At 43.5% G+C, this 14,550-nt stretch overlaps 1 protein-coding gene across 1 annotated transcript; it reads right to left on the bottom strand.

Annotated features, from left to right (window-relative positions):
- Positions 1-9,718: 9,718 nt before the first annotated feature.
- cldn2 (claudin 2) lies at positions 9,719-13,526 on the bottom strand. The gene is made up of 2 exons (XM_023968558.2): positions 13,371-13,526; positions 9,719-13,231 (listed from the first exon to the last, which is right to left on the bottom strand). Exon 2 carries the CDS (start codon positions 12,313-12,315, stop codon positions 11,479-11,481), a length of 837 nt encoding a protein of 278 aa, XP_023824326.1. The 5' UTR covers positions 12,316-13,231; positions 13,371-13,526; the 3' UTR covers positions 9,719-11,478.
- Between the last annotated feature and the right edge of the window lie 1,024 nt (positions 13,527-14,550).

Here is a 14,550-nt window from a genome sequence, read left to right as displayed (position 1 = left end):
GAGGTCAGGGCTTTGTTATGGCCACTCCAATACCATGACTTTGTTGTCCTTAAGCCATTTTGCCACAACTTTGGAAGTATGCTTTGGGTCATTGCCTATTTGGAAGACCCATTTGCGACCAAGCTTTAAATTCCTGACTGATGTCTTGAGATGTTGTTTCAATATATCCACATAATTCTCCCTCATGATGCTATCTATTTTGTGAAGTGCACCAGTCCCTCCTGCAGCAAAGCACCCCCACAACATGATGCTGCCACCCCCGTGCTTCACGGTTGGGATGGTGTTCTTCGGCTTGCAAGCATCCCCCCTTTTTCCTCCAAACATACCGATGGTCATTATGGACAAATAGTTCTATTTTTGTTTCATCAGACCAGAGGACATTTCTCCAGAAAGTACAATCTTTGTCCCCATGTGCAGTTGCAAAAACGTAGTCTGGGTTTTTTATGGCGGTTTTGGAGCAGTGTCTTCTTCCTTGCTGAGCGGCCTTTGAGGTTATGTCGATATAGCACTCGTTTTACTGTGGATATAGATACTTTTGTACCTGTTTCCTCCAGCATCTTCACAAGGTCCTCTGCTGTTGTTCTGGGATTGATTTTCACTTTTCGCACCAAAGTACGTGCATCTCTAGGAGACAGAACGCGTCTCCTTCCTGTGCGGTATGATGACTGTGTGGTCCCATGGTGTTTATACTTGCGTACTAWTGTTTGTACAGATGAARGTGGTACCTTCAGGCGTTTGTAAATTGCTCCCAAGGATGAACCAGACTTGTGGAGGTCTACCATTTTTTTTGGAGGTCTTGGCTGATTTCTTTTGATTTRCCCATGATGTCAAGCAAAGAGGCACTGCGTTTGAAGGTAGGCCTTGAAATACAATCACAGGTACACCTCCAATTGACTCAAATGATGTCAATTAGCCTATCAGAAGCTTCTAAAGCCATGACATCATTTTCTGGAATTTTCCAAGCTGTTTAAAGGCACAGTCAACTTAGTGTATGTAAACTTCTGACCCACTGGAATTGTGATACAGTGAATTATAAGTGAAATAATCTGTCTGTAAACAATTGTTGGAAAAATGACTTATGTCATGCACAAAGTAGATGTCCTAACTGACTTGCCAAAACTATAGTTTGTTATTAAATTTGTGGAGTGGTTGAAAAACAAGTTTAATGACTCCAACCTAAGTGTATGTAAACGTCTGACTTCAACTGTATGTATATATATATATATATATATATAATATATATATAGTAGCTCACTAGAAATTGCTAAAAAATGTGTTCTTCAAAGATTTCAAAGAAAAGGAAAGTAGACGATGAATGTAGGGTGTTCTAGCAAGAGTGGACATCGACATATTTCCTTATTGAAGTATCAGGGAAACTTCCGACTTCAACTGTATGTGCTGTACATATAGGTAGGGGTAAAGTGACTAGGCAACAGGATAGATAAACAGCAGCAGCGTATGTGGTGAGTGTGAAAGTGTTTGTGGTGTCAGTATGCATGTGTGTGCATGTTGTGTGTGTGTGTGGGCGTATGTAGTTTGGGTGTCAGTGTAAGTATGTGTGACTGTGAGTAGAGTCCAGTGAGTGTGTGTATAGTCAATGCAAGAGAGTTGGTGCAAAAAAGTGTCAATGCAGGTAGTCTGGGTAGCTATTTAGCGGTCTTATGGCTTGGTGGTAGAAGCAGGTCAGGGTCATGTAGGTTCAGACTTGGTGCATCGGTACCACTTGCCGTGCGGTAGCAGAGAGGACAGTTTTTTGGGCCTTCCTCTGACACTGCCTGTTATAGAGGTCCTGAGGACCTTGCGGTCAGATGTCAAGCAGTTGCCATACCATGCGGTGATGCAACCAGTCAAAATGCTCTCGATAAAGCAGCTGTATAACTTTATGAGGATCTGAGGGCCCATGCCAATTTTRTTCTMTGGGGAAYAGGCGTTGTCGTGCCCTCTTCACAACTGTTGGTGTGTTTGGACCATGATATATCCTTAGTGTTGTGGAACGAGGAACTTGAAGCTTTTGACCCGGCTCCACTACAGCCCCGTCAATGTGAATGGGGACGTGCTCGAACCTTCGTTACCTGTAGTCCACAATCAGCTCCTTTGTCTTACTGACGTTGAGGGAGAGGTTGTTGTCCTGGCAAACTTAATAATGGTGTTGGAGTTGTGCGCCGCCACGCAGTCGTGGGTGAACAGGGAATATAGGAGGGGACTAAGCACGCACCCCTGAGGGGCACCTGTGTTGAGGGTCAGCGTGGCGAATATGTTGTTACCTACCCTTATCACCTGAGGGCGGCGCGTCAGGAAGTCCAGGAGCCAGTTGCAGAGGGAGGTGTTTAGTCCCAGGGACCTTAGCTTAGTGTTGAGCTTTGAGGGAACTGTGGTGTTGAACGCTGAGCTGTAGTCAATGAACAGCATTCTCACGTAGGTGTTCCTTTTGTCCAGGTGTGAAAGGGCAATGTAGAYGTCCAGGTTGTCTGGGATGATGGTGTTGATGTGAGCCATGACCAGCRTTTCAATGCATTTCATGGCTACAGATGTGAGTGCTACGTGGCGATAGTCATTTAGACCGGTTACCTTGGCGTTCTTGGGCAAAGTAACTATGATGGTCTGCTTAAAACATATAGTCATTACAAACTGGGTTAGGGGAAGGTTGAAAATGTCAGTGAAGACACTTGCCAGCTGGTCAGCGAATGCTCTGAATACACGTCCTGGTAATCCGTCTGGCCCTGCGGCCTTGTGAATGTTAACCCGTTTTTAAAGGTCTTACTCATATCAGCTACGGAGAGCATGATCATACAGTCGTCCGGGACAGCTGGTGCTCTCACACATGGTTCAGTGTTGCTCGAAGCGAGCGTAGAAGGCATTTAGCTTGTCAGGTACGCCCGTGTCACTGTGGAGCTCATGGCCGGGTTTACCTTTGTATTCCGTGATAATTTGCAAGCCCTGCCACATCCGATGAGTGTCACAGCCGGTGTAGTAGGATTTGATCTTAGTCCTGTATTAWCGCTTTGCCTGTTTAATGATTCGTAGGAGGGCATAGCAGGATTGAGAGGCCGGATCAAGMACTCTGACCAATCAGCCACAATCACAGGCTCAGGACAGAGCGGGACTCAAGCGATTGGCAGCTCCAAAGAGGATCAACGTGAGTCAGTAAATCGGTAGCCTGTGTGGTGCGGCGAAGGCAGGATKCGGAGATAGGTAGAGGATTTGTATTTAAAAATGTTATAGATCCCCACTACTCTTCCTGGGGTCCAGCAACATTTAAGGCAGTTTATACAATTTTAAAAACATTACAACACATTCACAGATTTCACAACACACTGTGTGCCCTCAGGCCCATACTCCATCACTTTCACATATCTACAACACAAAATCGATGTGTACGTCTGTATAGTGCGTATGTTAGCTTGTGTGTGTATGCATGTGTCTGTCCCTATGTTTGTGTTGCTTCACAGTTCTCGCTCTTCCATAAGGTGTATTTTTATTTGTTTTAAATCAKATTTTACTGCTTGCATCACTTACTTGATGTGGAATAGAGTTCCATGTAGTCATGGCTCTATGTAGTACTGTGCGCCTCCCATAGTCTGACCTTTTGTGGCATGTCTTGTGGGGTATGCATGGGTGTCCGAGCTGTGCGCCAGTAGTTCAAACAGACAGCTCGGTGCATTCATAATGTCAATACCTCTCACAAATACAAGTAGTGATGAAGTCAATCTCTCCTCCACTTTAAGCCAGGAGAGATTGACATGCATATTACTGATGTGAGCTGTCTGTGTACATCCAAGGCCAGCGTGCTGTCCTGTTCTTAGCCAATTGCAATTTTCCTGGGTCCCTTTTTGTGGCACCTGACCACACCACTAAACAGTAGTCCAGGTGCGACAAAACTAGGGCCTGTAGGACCTGCCTTGTTGATATTGCTGTTAAGAAGGTAGAGCAGCGCTTTATTATGGACAGACTTCTCCCCACCTTAGCTACTGTTGTATCAATATGTTTTGATCATTAAAGTTTACAATCCAGGGTTACTCCAAGCAGTTTAGTCACCTCAAATTGCTCAATTTCCACATTATTTATTACAAGATTTAGTTTAGGTTTAGGGTTTAGTGAATGATTTGTCCCATATACAATGCTTTTAGTTTTAGAAATATTTAGACCCAACTTGCCACCCACTCTGAAACTAACTTCAACTCTTTGTTAAGTGTTGCAGTCTTTTCAGTCGCTGTAGTAGCTGACGTGTATAAATCATATCAAATTTGCGCCGAATAAAACAGATGTAGACCTTAGTGAAATGCTTACTTACGAGCCCCTAACCAACAATGCAGATTAAGAAAATACGGATAAGAATAAGAAATAAAAGTAACAAGTAATTAAAGAGCAGCAGTAAAATAACAATAGCGAGACTATATACAGGGGTGTACCGGTACAGAGTCTATTTGCGGGAGCACCGGTTAGTTGWGGTAATATGTACATGTAGGTAGKGTTATTAAAGTGACTATGCATAGATGATAACAACAGAGAGTAGCAGCGGTGTAAAAGAGGGGGGAAATGCAAATAGTCTGTGTAGCCATTTGATTAGATGTTCAGGAGTCTTATGGCTTGGGGGTAGAAGCTGTTTAGATGCCTCTTGGGCCTAGACTTGGCGCTCCGGTACCGCTTGTCGTGCGGTAGCAGAGAGAACAATCTATGACTGGCTTCCTTGACCATTTTTAGGGCCTTCCTCTGACACCGCCTGGTGTAGAGGTCCTGGATGGCAGGCAGCTTAGCCCCAGTGATGTACTGGGCCGTACGCACTACCCTCTGTAGTGCCTTGCGGTCAGAGGCCGAGCAGTTGCCGTACCAGACAGTGATGCAACCAGTCAGGATGCTCTCGATGGTGCAGCTGTAGAACCTTTTGAGGATCTGAGGACCATGCCAAATCTTTTCAGTCTCCTGAGGGGGAATAGGTTTTGTTGTGCTCTCTTCATGACTGTCATGGTGTGCTTGGTCCATGGTAGTTTGTTGGTAATGTGGACACCAAGGAACTTGAAGCTCTCAACCTGCTCCACTGCAGCCCCGTTGATGAGAATGGGGGCGTGCTCGGTCCTCATTTTCCTGTAGTRCATAATCATCTCCTAGTGTTGTGGATGACTCCTAGTGTTGAGTCGTCCACATACATAGYCACACTGGCTTTACTCAGTAAAATAGCGTTGTTTCTGGTCAAACACAATTTTTTCCAAAAGTTTACTAAGGGTTGGTAACAGGCTGAGCCAGTGTAGGGGGCTTTACTATTCTTAGATAGCGGAATTACTTTTGTTTCCCTCCGGGCTTGGGGACACACACTTTCAAGTAGTAGGCTTAAATTGGAAATATGGCAAATAGGAGTGGCAATATTGTCTGCTATTATCCTCAGTAWTTTTCCATACAAGTTGTCTGAGCCCGGTGGCATTGTTATTGTTGATAGACAACAATCATTTTTTCACCTCTTCCACACTCACTTTACGGAATTCTTTCATAATTTGGTCAGATATACTTGTCAGTGTTTGTTGCTGGCATGTCATGCCTAAATTTGCTAATCTTGCCAATGAAAATATAATTAAAGTAGTTGGCAATATCTGTGGGTTTTGTGATGAATGAGCCATCTGATTCAATGAATTTCCCCAAAATGTCATTMAAGGTGCTCCAAAGCTTTTTTACTATCATTCTTTGTCATTTATCTTTGTTTCATCCTTCTGCCTCATCCGTCTCAACCAGCTTAGTGGTCAGAGCATTTGGCKAGTAACCGAAAGGTTGCTGGATCGAATCTCRAAGCTGACAAGGTAAAAATCTGTCTTTCTGTCCCTGAGCAAGGCAGTTAATCCACTGTTCCCCGAGCGCCGAAGACGTGGATGTCGATTTAAGGAAGCCTCCCCCCGCACCTCTCTGATTCAGAGGGGTTGGGTTGAATGTGGAAGACACATTTCAGTTGAAGACATTCAGTTGTACAACTGACTAGGTCTCCCACTTTCCATAAAAATCCACAGGGATGTAACAGTTTTTACAGTCATTTTATTAATGGGTGCATGCTTATTAGTAACTGAGATAAGTCATTTCATAAATGTGTCAAGTGAAGCGTCTGGTTGCTCCTCATTACACACCACGGACCAACAAATATTATTTACATCAAGAACATAGGAATTCACTAACAAACTTATTGTATGACCTCTTATCAACTATAATTAGGCCCAGCCTTTGAACTTTGGTTTTTCCTAGATATGGCTACTATATTGTGATCACTAAATCCGATGGATTTGGATACTGCTTTTTAAAGCGCATTTTCTGCAGCATTAGTAAAAGATGTGATCATACATGTTGATGATTTCATTCCTGTGCTGTTTGTAACTACCTTGGTAGGTTGACTGATAACCTGAACAGGTTGCAGGCCACTGGTTACAGTTTGAAACTTTTTCTTGAGTGGGCAGCTTGATGAGAGCCAGTCAATATTTAAATCACCCAGAAATATCCTCTCTGTTGCTATCACACATAACATTATCAAGCATTCACACATATTATCCAGATACTGACTGTTATCATTTGGTGGTCTGTAGCAGCTTCCCACCAGAATGGGCTTTAGGTGAGGCAGATGAACCTGTGGGCCACATTACTTCACAGTATTTAACATTATCCTGATACTGACTGTTATCACTTGTGGTCTGTAGCAGCTTCCCACCAGAATGGGCTTTAGGTGAGGCAGATGAACCTGTGGCATATTACTTCAACAGTATTTAACATTACCTGATACTGACTGTTATCACTTGGTGGTCTGTAGCAGCTTCCCACCAGAATGGGCTTTAGGTGAGGCAGATGAACCTGTGGCCATATTACTTCAACAGTATTTAACATTATCCCTGATACTGACTGTTTATCACTTTGGTGGTCTATAGGCAGCTTCCCACCAGAATGGGCTTTAGTTGAGGCAGAATGAACCTGTAGCCACATTAACTTTCAACAGTATTTAACATGAGCACTTCTCTAAGCTTTACAGGAATGTGGTTCTGAATATAAACAGCCACACCTCCACCATTGACATTTCTGTCTTTATCTGTAAATGTTATAACATTGTATTCTACCACTGTATCATCAAAGATATTATCTAGGTGAGTTTTCAGAGATAGACAGATTATGAATGCCATCTGTTACTAGCAAATTATTCATTTGATGAACCTTGTTTCTTAAGCTACATATGTTAACGTAGGCTACTTTTATTCTGGGATGCTTGATTGTTTTCATTGCTTTACTGGGAAGCGTAGCAGAGGTCGATATTCTCATGTTATTTATGTTAGTGCAGGGTGAGCTGCACACAGTGGACTTCCTGCTAGGGCACACCGCCTCAATGCTAACAGTATAGTAKATCTGGTTCATAGGCACATGATTACTGCATACAATATTTTTTTATTTAACTAGGCAAGTCAGTTAAGAACAAATTCTTATTTACAATGACGGCCTACCCCAGTCAAACACGGATGATGCTCGGCCAATTGTGCGCCGCCCTATGGGACTCCCAATCACGGCCGGATGTGARACAGCCTGGATCCTACAATYGCTGTAGGATCAGCAGYGGCATTCAGGGCAGTTAGAGGGACATAAATTAGGTTACTTACATTGTGTCTACGCCCCGGGTATAATGTACATTTGCTAAAGCATTATGATAACTCAGCGTCACAATGGTAGGGATTAAATGAGCTGGGCTTGGGTCATTGATAAGTCATTGTCTCAACYAAGCCTTATAATACTGTGTAAGGATCCAGGAACCKAAATGYATTTTACATGTCTGATATATCAGCCTGGTCTCATAGACTAGACGTAACATAGTAAATGTAAACCCAGGACACTCAAATGAGTGTGATATGTTACGTTTGGTATGGTTACATAAGACAGATGGTTACTTAAAGCAAAAACGAAAGGAGGGTGGTTGGTCAGGGTGGGCGTATACCATGAACGTCTGGCAACCCAAAGGTTGCGAGTTCGAATCTCATCACGGACAGCTTTAGCATATTAGCTAATTAGCCGTTTTTCAACTACTTACAATTTTTTTTGCTACTTTGCAACTGCTTAGCCTTAACCCTTTAACCTAACTCKTAAACTTAACCCTAACCCAGCTAACATTAGCCATGTTATGTCATCTTATAGTGGTATAACCATAGAATTAGGAATTAGAATGCTTATTTAATAGTAATAATAATTAACTAAATAGTCATTTAATAGGTTCTCTATGGGGTATAAAATATTGAAACATCCCAGAGAGTCCTGGAGATAGTGAATGGGTACTGGTTGCTAGGGACATCTCTGGTGATTGAGTTTGGCCAAGAGCGGCGACTGAGCATCAACCGAAAAGGGAGGAGGAGAAAAAGAGGATGTAGTGATCTCTGACCCCAGTACTAGACTGACCCCAGACTCTACAGCCTCAACAAGGGCTGAGTCGTTAATAAGAGACAGACAACTGATGTTGTCAAAGGAGGAGAGTGTTAGGTACTCCGCAGCTCAATGACTGAGGTTTGACATTTCTGGCCATTGTGCAATTTGTTGTATGAAGATCAATAAAAACAAATGTGGATTTATTTGTGTTTTTGTCCTGGATGTTTGTGGTTTTTATGTGTGATCGCTTTGGCTGTGTTTGAAATGGGAGTTATATGAACCCAACATGAGTTCTCTTTCACTATTGGTCGGGTTTCATTCTGAGTGGGTGTCATTCCTCTGGTGGGTCACCAGATGTTCCTATACCCCACTGCTCATTCTGAGTGAGTGTCATTCCTCTGGTGGGTCACCAGATGTTCCTATACCCCACTGCTCATTCTGAGTGAGTGTCATTCCTCTGGTGGGTCACTAGATGTCCCTGTACCTCATTGCTCATTATGAGTGGTTTTGGCTTGCACTCACTTTCCTGTTTGCCATAATCTGCCTTTGGAACCTGTTTTGGAACTGCAGAGGGCAGAGTAGCCACTTGAGAGAGTTGTAGAGGCGATCTTTCCATGGTATTCTTCTCTCCACAGAGCAAGGAACTGTTTTATTCTCATGTTGACATGATAAGGTACATATATGACTAGTAGTCCTGACTGGTAGGCCATTTTTAAAACTCAGTGAAAAGATAAGCTTGGTGTTCCACCCCGGGATTTAAGTGKAGTTTGTACACAAAATGATCAAGTGGGATGATCAACTACCAGTCCTAGGGACATAGTTTGAATGGAGCGGGAATAAACTGAAATACATACTGTATGTATGGAGAGAATGTGTGTTAGGTTGTGTTTGTTTTTCCCACCAGCAGAAGTGTGTGTTAAACCGTGCACAATACTGCTCAATCAAGGTTAAAGTCCAGGGTTGGCAGTTTACAGCAGTCTTTTTAGAGGTCGTTTTAGGGGTCATTAAACCCCACAGACGGTCACGTTGCTTRCCCACCAATACAAGGAAACAGCAGTCTTGTCTGTCTACTGTATTCCTGTGGACAACAGCCAAAGTGACCTGTTTTCAAATCTTCTGTCAAATCACAACCTCCCGATCGATGAGAGGGGAGTTTGTCTTTGTTGCTTGTTTTGGGTTTATTTGCGCCCATCTTTCCTTCTTGTTTGTCTTTCATCATCGTTCATGGCTCATCTGTTTTGGAATGGGATGGGACATAAGGTTCCCTCTACAACAGAGATGCAGTAGATAACATTCAGGGTAATAAGCCGTKCGTGGGCTTCATCTGTAATAAACAGAAAATGACTGACGGTTCTAATGAAGATCAAAATATATTTTATTTAGTTAAATCACTTGCTTTTTTCTTMACTATTTTGACTGCAAAATATCTTTGGAAAATAGAAGTTCTGTTGAGAAAGTGTTGCAATTATTTGTAAACAGGTCTTAATATGAAAAAACTATGAAACAACAAAACAATCAGTAGTGTTAAATCACATGAAACATTCTGCAAAACAGAAGAAAGCATTTCAACTTTCACACGAATGATTATCAATCAAAAGGAACATGTAGAGGAGATTAGCTAACATAGTAATTGATAATGAACATTTGTCAATGATTTTAATTCACAAGAGTCTAGGGGTGGGGGGGTTCTACTAAGCTAACATACGGAATTGCTTTAAGATGGTCATACCATGGATCATTTAGCTATTTGATTTTGAATTCTAGGTATAATAACATATTTATTTTATATATTTTTTTATGAAACATTGAATTTGGCTTTGCTGCTATTAGCCCATAGAAACGCATTGAATAACAGATTCATACATGGAAAAACAGAAAAAAAATATCAAAAGGACGTTTGTTTTATAGTGTCTGTCCTGTATCTGAGAGATATAAGATAGATCAGGAAATGATTGTACATACGTATATTTTTTTGCAATATTTAACACATTTTCTGGGGCACTAAGCTACCATTACATACTTCCATACATTTTTTAAACTGGTACCGGGCTACCTTCAGACGAGGCTTGTGGGTGTCGTAGAGCAAAAAAAATAGAGGGGTCATATTAGTGTGCAGCCCAAACTGTTGGGACGTTACAAACAGACGTCGGCAGATTGGTGGTACCGACTTCAGACAAGTCCCAAGGCGCTTGTAGGGGTTGTAAGAGCTAAACCGGAGAACACCATCGTGTTTGTGAGAGTCACTAGATATGTTTTCGTTAGAACACTGATTTTCGGGATGTCTCATGGTCTGGACAACCACCGCTGTAGTTCAGGCCACCTTCCGCTGCAGATGTAGACGGTCGACATCCGCGGGATGCGCTGGTTTGACACGCAGTCCACGCAGATACCTCTAGCTTAAACAGACGGATTTTGACGGGGATTTTTTTTATTATGCCCATTTTCGATTTCCCGCGTGGCCGCGGACATCGACTCTAGGGTGAAAAGGCATAAAAGAAAGTGTGTCCTAAAAAAACTATTTGGTTGAGTGATACAGTATCGTTGTTGGTGACCCAGTGGACTTTACTGAAGAGGCTGGCACAGCATTGCAATTGAAAAAAATATATTTAAACTAAAACAGAGACAGTGGCTTCTTGGAAACAACGGCGAATTCATGTCAAACCCCATTCATTTCCAAAATGAGAAATGTAACTACAACCTGGTTCCACATATACATTAGCTGTGTGTGATTACTGAGTGTSTGTTGACTTCCAAGAGCCCTTATCGCCAGATGTGGCGAACACTTCCAAGTAATCACATCAAGACAGATGTTACTGCAATAAATCAATTTTCAATAGTAAATCTACCAAAAGATCTATAAAATATACTCAGTTCGTTCGGTCACTACAGTGCTGTATGCATGGTCAGGCACTACAAGTCTCTCTGATTTCCATTGTGAGGAGCAAAAGTCTTCCTATACAGTAGTGTGGCACTAAAAGTCCCCTGATCAGTTAATTGTGAAAGATAACACATTCAGTTACCTTAGCACGTTGTCAGGGTGGTCATTCTCTGCACCACATACTGTATAGAAGAGACAGCGTGATGTGTGRGTGAATGTTAACATTGGCCTGGACACGATCAGACGTACCCGGTGACATCGTAGCCCACRGCAGGGTTGCGGCGTTGGTCTTTCTTGGCCCCCTGGGCGGGGGTGCTGGACTGGGTAGTAGTGCTGGTGTGACTCCTTGCCAGGGTCGCTGCCTTGGTGGCAGCGTTCACCCCCATCTGTAGCGTTGGGTTCCTATAGGTCTGTGAGCTGGTCCTGGCCCTCCCAGTGGCTACCCCCATGCCCGGGGCTGGGTAGGGGTACCCTCCGCCGTGCCTCCTCCCTCCACGGCGCCCCCCATCCGCCTTCTCACAGCAGGAGACACACAGCAGCCCCCCGCCCAGCATGGAGAGCAGGGCGGCGGCCAGCCCCACGTACAGACATTCCCCCAGCTCGTACTTCAGGCTGCTGTGCAGGTTGGCTTGGTAGAAGGTCTGGACAACCTCGTGGGTGGTCCACGACACTGGGATCAGAGCCAGGAACCCCGCGGTGAGGAAGAGGCCTCCCCCAGTACCGGCCACTCGGCCTTTAGCCGCGGAGCCCTCCATGCAGATGGTACACTGCATGCCCACGGTGGAGATGGCGARGGCCAGGACGGACAAGACCACGGAGACCACCATCAGGGCCCGGGAGGCCTGGAGGTCTGAGGGTAAGGCCAGCATGGAGTTGTAGGTCTCACACTGAAAGGTTCCGGTGCTCTGGTAGACACACTCCATCCAGAGGCCCTTCATATTGGTCACGGCAGTGACGATGTTGGGCCCGATGTGGGSAGATGTCCGCCAGTAGGGAAGCACTGTGGACACCAGGGTACCCAGCATGCCTAGCAGACCCATGAAGAAGCCCATCAGTTCTAGAGCAGCTGACGCCATGGTGGACTGATGATGATAWTGATAGACCCTCTTGCTGCTGTTTCAGTTAACTCCAGCTCTCCATCCTTTTAACTCATACACTCTCACTGGTCCTCCTTCCCCACACTAACACAAACACTACACTCWCTTCTGCTACAAACACGATTGCTATTACGGTACTGTTGCCTGTTACAATCCTCTAAGCTCGCTGCTCTCTCTTTGACTGTAACTTGCCATAGAACCAGTTCCAATCCTGTGGGAACTCCTTACTCACACCAGTCTCTCTCTCTCTGACACACTGGTTAGCAAAGACTGACCTACCGACTGACTGGTAACTTGATTGAATCCATGTTCCTCACCATAACACTCGGTAGCCACTCTTCAAACTCTCCAGATGGAGTGTTACACTAGCTTGCTACGTCTGTGATCAGAATTCTGTACACTTTGTCAGGAAAGAACAACACAACACCTGACGAATGATGTTCTCTCTCTCAATGATGTTCTCTCTCTCTCAATGATGTTCTCTCTCTCTCAATGATGTTCTCTCTCTCTCAATGATGTTCTCTCTCTCTCAATGATGTTCTCTCTCTCTCAATGACGTTCTCTCTCAATTCTTGTTCTACTCTACAGTCTCAATCCTGACTTTTTTCCCCTCTCTCTTTCCTCCACTCTCTACTGCTCAGCATATTGCGCCTCTCTCGTTGTGTTTGTGAACCCACCATCACACTAACCTATCAGGTCCTTCACCTCTCCATGTACACAGACACTGGCATCCCCATTGGCACGGTGGGTTAAACATTCATTCAGCAATCAGTCATCTCTTTCCCAAAACAGACCTTTGGCACACGGTTCAGGCTACAACAAGGCCAGCTGATGGACAGGCCAGGCTAAAGAGAGCYGCATCTCTCCTGTATCGTCGCCAAACACTTCTATGGAACTGAGGGTAAACGAGGGAAACACATTTTAAGAAAGGGAGATCAAATTGAGCYATATTGAAAACTAAAACCCTAAACCAAATCCCATAGCTGTAATGTTAKATTATTAAATGAAACAACATCACACACACACACACGTACCGTCACAAAACCCCTGCGTCTGGCTGAGAGATGGTAATGCTATTCCTTAATGGAGACAGACAAGTGTGTGTTCATACTAGGCCTCGGTGTGTATGAAACCTGACGCTCTGCTCCTAATCTGTATTCATCTGTGCTCACATGTCACCAACAGCATAATGGGATTAGCTTGTAATCCAGCCACTCTTTCAGTGGAGGGAGGGAGAGGTCCAAGGTCCAAATGCACCAGAAACACTACATGATTATTAAGAGCAGTCTATATGGGCATACTGTACCAACCATAGAATTAGAATGAATGGGCCTTCTGGCCATTCTACTGCCAATGTTTGTCTATGGAGATTGCATGGATGTGTGCTTTGATTTTATACATCTGTCAGCATCYGGTGTGGCTGAAATAGCCGAATCCACTAATTTGAAGGGGTGTCCACATACTTTTGTATATATAGTGTATGTAACACAGAGTGTGATTTTTACACTAGGTCTACCATTCAAAAGTCTGCAGACAGAAATTTCAAAGCAAAGCATTTAGTATACAACATTACAATAAGGGTAGAAAAGGATTATAGCACATGCTATCCATTCAACAATTCCAAGCAGCTGTACTATTAAATAATTGTTTAACTGTGAAAGGTTTTGTCTAAATGTTTTTTACATCCAAGATAAGTGGCCCAATCAAAAATCATCCCCTAAACCCTATGTCCTATGCACTTGTGGAGATCTGAGAGGAATTGACAGGTGCATCAACTGGTATAGCTTGACCTTGCCCCACTAGGTAGAATTTACACCATATTGTGTATACCAATCAAATTCTCTCTCCAGAAGATCTCCAGAAGTGGATTGGGTTTAGGGGACGATTTTGGATTGCGTCAGTGAGGCTTCATTACAGCCGGCTGCCTTGAGTGAAATTGAAGGTAAAAAAAATAACAAAAAATGTGTTGTAGTCTTCTACAGGTAAAATAAAGTGCACTGGATATTATACAAACTATCCTGTAACAAACATAATGCATTTTGGACAACTAACATTTCTTTGGTATCACTTCATTTGAATAGTCTCCCAAGAAGATGGTTTGTAGATGTTCAATAACTGTCAACATTTCAACTAACCATCRATTAACCCTAACCCCAACCCTTATCCTAACTCTAAATTTAACGCTTACCCTAAACTTAACCCATATCTAGGGTT

This window comes from Salvelinus sp. IW2-2015, linkage group LG23 (assembly GCF_002910315.2).
Source record: "Salvelinus sp. IW2-2015 linkage group LG23, ASM291031v2, whole genome shotgun sequence".
NCBI classification, from domain to species: Eukaryota; Metazoa; Chordata; class Actinopteri; order Salmoniformes; family Salmonidae; genus Salvelinus; species Salvelinus sp. IW2-2015.
Note: the sequence above shows the minus strand (reverse complement) of the source record. Positions and strands in the feature narration are given on the sequence as shown.